The sequence below is a fragment of the Neopelma chrysocephalum genome, unplaced genomic scaffold (assembly GCF_003984885.1).
Source record: "Neopelma chrysocephalum unplaced genomic scaffold, ASM398488v2 Primary Assembly neopelma1_96635, whole genome shotgun sequence".
In the NCBI taxonomy this organism is placed as follows: Eukaryota; Metazoa; Chordata; class Aves; order Passeriformes; family Pipridae; genus Neopelma; species Neopelma chrysocephalum.
In genome coordinates this window covers 10,229-15,221 of record NW_020925280.1, presented here as the reverse complement: position 1 = coordinate 15,221, position 4,993 = coordinate 10,229, and the positions used below count along the sequence as shown (strand labels likewise).

At 46.4% G+C, this 4,993-nt stretch overlaps 1 protein-coding gene across 1 annotated transcript in view; it reads right to left on the bottom strand.

The window, feature by feature from the left end:
• POGZ (pogo transposable element derived with ZNF domain) overlaps nucleotides 1–4,993 on the bottom strand; it is a 16,943-nt gene that overhangs the window by 1,877 nt on the left and 10,073 nt on the right. Inside the window, exons 12-17 of the mRNA XM_027708936.1 lie at nucleotides 4,378–4,550; nucleotides 3,539–3,679; nucleotides 3,066–3,125; nucleotides 2,063–2,175; nucleotides 1,023–1,047; nucleotides 524–878 (exon numbers count right to left, since the gene is read on the bottom strand). Of these exons, the coding sequence (XP_027564737.1) occupies nucleotides 524–878; nucleotides 1,023–1,047; nucleotides 2,063–2,175; nucleotides 3,066–3,125; nucleotides 3,539–3,679; nucleotides 4,378–4,550 (867 nt within the window). The remainder of the gene's footprint in view (nucleotides 1–523; nucleotides 879–1,022; nucleotides 1,048–2,062; nucleotides 2,176–3,065; nucleotides 3,126–3,538; nucleotides 3,680–4,377; nucleotides 4,551–4,993) is intronic.

Sequence of the window (4,993 nt, the reverse complement as noted above, 5' to 3'; positions counted from 1 at the left end):
GGATGGGAGGGGAGGGGAGGGGATGGGATGGGAGGGGAGGGGAGGGGATGGGATGGGATGAAGAGGACATTTCCCTTTGGAATGGGATGGGATGAAGAGGACATTTCCCTGTGGAATGGGATGAAGAGGACATTTCCCTTTGGAATGGGCTGGAATGGGATGGAGGGGATGGGATGGGATGGGATGGGATGGGATGAAGAGGACGGGATGGGATGGGATGAAGAGGACGGGATGGGATGGGATGAAGAGGACATTTCCCTTTGGGATGGGATGGGATGGAATGGGTTGGGCTGGGATGGGATGAAGAGGACTTTTCCCTTTGGAATGGGGTGGGATGGGATGGGAGGACATTTCCCTTTGGAATGGGATGGGATGAGATGGGATGGGATGGGATGGAGGGGAGGGGAGAGGATGGGATGGGATGAAGAGGACATTTCCCTTCGGAATGGGATGGGATGAAGAAGACATTTTCCTGTGGAATGGGCTGGGCTGGGCTGAAGAGGCCCTTTCCCCCCTGTCCCACCTGGACCCTCCGGAGCCAGCGTCGGATGCGTCGCGGGGGGTTCCTGAAGTGCTCGGCCGCGGCCTCGGTGTCGGAGCAGAGGGCAAAGAGCACAACCCGCAGCTTCTTCACCGACAGCTGCTCCTTCCTGCTGCCCTCCGCCTCCCTCGGGGGCTGCTCGGCCTCCTCTGCCCCCGGGACAACGGGATTCTCCTCCTCCTGCCGCTCCAGGGGCGCCGCCGGGGCGGGATCGGGATCGGGATCGGGATCGACGTCTCGGGAAGGAGCCGCGGGCTGGGACGGGACGGGAGCGGCTCTGCTGGGAGAACTGGGAGGGCTGGGGGGCTGCGGGCTCGGGGCCTGGCCCTGGAGGTGCCTGGGAGGGAGGAAAGACAAGGAATTCCTGGAAAATCCGGGAAATATTGGGTGGGAAAGGGGAAAAACGCGACCCCGAGTGACCAAAACTCGGCCTCGATCGACCCCGGGAGGGTGAAAATGGGAGAGTTTGCAAAGGGTTTACCTGGAATGTGAGATCCAAGGGGGGCCTGGAAGGGAAACACAAACGTTTGTAGCAAATAAAACAATGAAACAGTGGAAATAAATATGAAATGGGTGGAAATAAACGCGAAATGGGTGCAAATAAACATTAAATAGGTGCAAATAAACACGAAATGGGTGCAAATTAACACTGAATTGGTGCCAATAAGCACGAAATGGGTGCAAATAAACACTGAATTGGCGCAAATAAACACTGAATTGGTGCAAATAAACACTAAATCGGTGCAATTAACAAATTCGGTGTTTTCTCAGGGTTTGTTCAGGGTTTACTCAGGGTTTTTTCAGGGTTTGTTCAGGGTTTGTTCAGGGTTTATTCAGGTTTTTTTCAGGATTTTTTCAGGGTTTATTTGGGGTTTTTTCAGGATTTTTTCAGGGTTTATTTGGGGTTTTTTCAGGGTTTATTCAAGATTTTTTCAGGGTTTATTCAGGTTTTTTTCAGGGTTTTTTTCAGGATTTTTTCAGGGTTTATTCAGGGTTTTTTCAGGGTTTTTTTCAGGGTTTTTTTCAGGATTTTTTCAGGGTTTATTCAGGATTTTTTCAGGGTTTTTTTCAGGATTTGTTCAGGGTTTATTCAGGATTTTTTCAGGGTTTATTCAGGTTTTTTTCAGGGTTTTTTTCAGGATTTTTTCAGGGTTTATTCAGGATTTTTTCAGGGTTTGTTCAGGATTTTTTCAGGGTTTGTTCAAGGTTTATTCGGTGTTTTTTCAGGGTTTTTTCAGGGTTTTTTTCTGCTCTGAGGAGCACAGGGACTGTCTGGACCCCTTGGCATTATCCATCCATGGGAAGATCCCAAAGATCCCAAAGCTCCAGGCAGAGCCAGGGGTTTCAAACTGCTCATCTCCATCACAATAAAGGCTCATTCAGGTCCCATCAAAACCCAGACAAAGGTTTTTTTGACCCTCCCCGAGCTGTGAATTGAGGGATTATTTTCCTGCACTCATCCTTTATTTTATTTGTTTTTGTTTTCCCCAAGTTTTTCTCGCCTTTTCTTCGAGTTCTCACCTTGGAGGATGATGTTGCTGAACTCGTGGGAGGGATTAAAGACGAGGTGCTTGGCCATGGAATCCCCCTCCGAGGTGACAAAGAGGCAGGAGGAGCAGGAGAGCTTCACCCCACTGGGGGAAAATAGGGGAAAAAGGGGGAAAAAAGGGGGGGAAGAGAAATAAAAATACAGCATTATAAAAAAGAGAAATGAAAATACAGCCATAATAAAAAAGAGAAATGAAAATACACAATTATAAAAAAGAGAAATAAAAATACACCCATAATAAAAAAGAGAAATTAAAATATAGCATTATAAAAAAGAGAAATGAAAATACACCATTATAAAAAAGAGAAATGAAAATACAGCCATAATAAAAAAGAGAAATAAAAATACAGCATTATAAAGAGAAATGAAAATACACCGTTATAAAAAGGAGAAATAAAAATACACCCATAATAAAAAAGAGAAATTAAAATATAGCATTATAAAAAGGAGAAATAAAAATACACCATTATAAAAAAGAGAAATGAAAATACACCGTTATAAAAAAGAGAAAAAAAAATACACCATTATAATAAAGAGAAATAAAAATATGCCATTATAAAAAATAGAAATAAAAATACACCATAATAAAAAAGAAAAATAAAAATATACCATTATAAAAAATAGAAATAAAAATACACCATAATAAAGAGAAATAAAAATACAGCCATAAAAATACAGCCATGTTCTCATTAATAATTAGAATTAAACGTGTCACCCCCCAAATATAAAATAGACATCCCGAAAAATGACCCCCCTCTGGAATACAACGGGATCCCAACATTCACCCCCTGAAGCCATAAATCAATTTATTTTCCTGGGTGGTAAAAAATAAAAAATTAAAACAAAATAACCAACAGCTCCTTCCAGGTGCTGGAGACGAGGAAGGGACTGAGATTCCCAGGGGATTAAAGGAGATGGAATTAAACTTAAAAAGGAGATGGAATTAAATTTAAAACCCCCCCAGCCCTGCATTACCAGGCAGTGTAGTTCTTAAATAAAGCCAAGTATTTGGGGCTCTTCCGAGGGACGTGGTTGCTGCAAGACAAAAAAGAAAAAAGAGTTTACAAAAGGCACAATTGCTCCGGACAAGGACAAAAAAAGGAGTTTACAAAAGTCACAATTGCTCTGGATAAACAGCTGTAAAACCCCCTCAAACCCACATTAACAAGCCCAACCCCTGGTTTAATAACATTTTATCTGCTTGTCTTGTATCCCATTGTGAGAAAAATTATTTTATTTCTCATACCATGATTTTAAACCCGGGTTTAAGTGACAAAAACCGGCACCAAATTGTATCAAAATGCCCGGATTTAGCAATAATTTTCGTGGGATTTTTGGGAATTGTGGACTTCTTTTCCTCTTTAAAAAGCTGAGTGACTCCCTGAGCACCACAGGGAGGTGGAATTGCCCCCAAATCCCTGTTTTTTTCCCGTTTTTTCCCCCCTCACTTGATCATGTGGTTGGCGTAGGCCCGGGAGCAGCAGGTGCTGTAGCGACACAGGGAGCAGTGAACGTAGGTCGGGAAGTGGTTTGGGAAATCTGGGATCTCAAAGCTGCATTCCAGGCACGTCTGTCTGCCCAGGACGCTCCTGCAGGAGGGGAGGGAGAGATTTGTTAGGCTTGGAATTCTGTGATATGTGGAATTATGGATGTTGTTGGGATAAAAGTGGATTTTAAGGACACGGAAACTCCACGAATTCCTCAGTGCTGCTGTTTCCCACTCCCCATAAATCATCTGGAAGTGGGTAATAAATGGGAAAATGGCAAAAAATAATAATCCTGAGGACGAGGCAGCAGCACCTGGGGGGGCTAAAGGAGAGGGACTTTGTACAAGGGGTGGAGTGACAGGACAAGGGGGACGAGTTCAGACTGAAATAGGGAAATTTAGGGTGGATATGGGGAAGAAATCCTTCCCTGGGAGGGTGGGGAGGCCCTGGCACAGGTTATTCCATGGATTTTTCAGCCCTGGAAGTGTCCAAGGCCAGGCTGGACATGGAGCAGGTCTGGTGGATGATCTTTAAGTCCCTTCCCACCCAAACCATTCGGGGTGGGCAGGAATCCCTCCCCTGTTGGAATTCCACTGTCAGCTCATTATTCTGGATTTCAGCTTCACCTCAAGGGCTTTCCCAGCACAATCCTGGTTCTGTGGGAAGCCAAACTCATGGAATAAACCCCCCCTTGGCACTGGATCAGGTGTCTCCCACCCCCTTGGCACCAAAACAACCCGCGGCCGTTCCTCCGAAACTCTCCGAAACGGAGAATTCGGCCCCAAAAAAGGACCTCTCACATTTTTTTCACGGCTCTCTTCTGGACGTTCCTCTGGACAGGAGGGTACAGGAAGATGGGCTGGGGGTCTGAGGAGGAGGACAGAGGAGCTGTGTCCTGCCCCAGGCCCTGGGACATGTCGTTGGAAGAGACCGGCAACGTCCGCGGTTGTCCCCTGGACGCCCTGATTGTCACCTGCAGGGACACCAAAAAAAGGGCAGGAATGAGCTGGGAATGGTCAACCTGGAGACCTCAGAGCACCTTCCAGGACCTGAAGGGGCTGCAGGGAAGGTGGAGAGGGATGTTCATCAGGAAACGGGGTGACAGGACAAGGGGGGTGGGTTCAGAGTGACAGAGGGGAAATTTAGGGTGGATATCGGGATGAAATCCTTCCCTGGGAGGGTGGGGAGGCACTTGGGAGGTTATTCCATGGATGCTCTTCCCCTGGAAGTGTCCAAGGGCAGGTTGGAGCAGCCTGGGCCAGTGGAAGGTGTCCCTGCTCATGGTCTGGATGATCCTTCAGGTCCCTTCCCCACCAAAATCATTCTGGGAATTCCCTGCAGCCAAATTCCTCTGATCTGGATGATCTTTCAGGTCCCTTTCCCACCCAAAAACCACTCTGGGATTCTCCTGTAGCC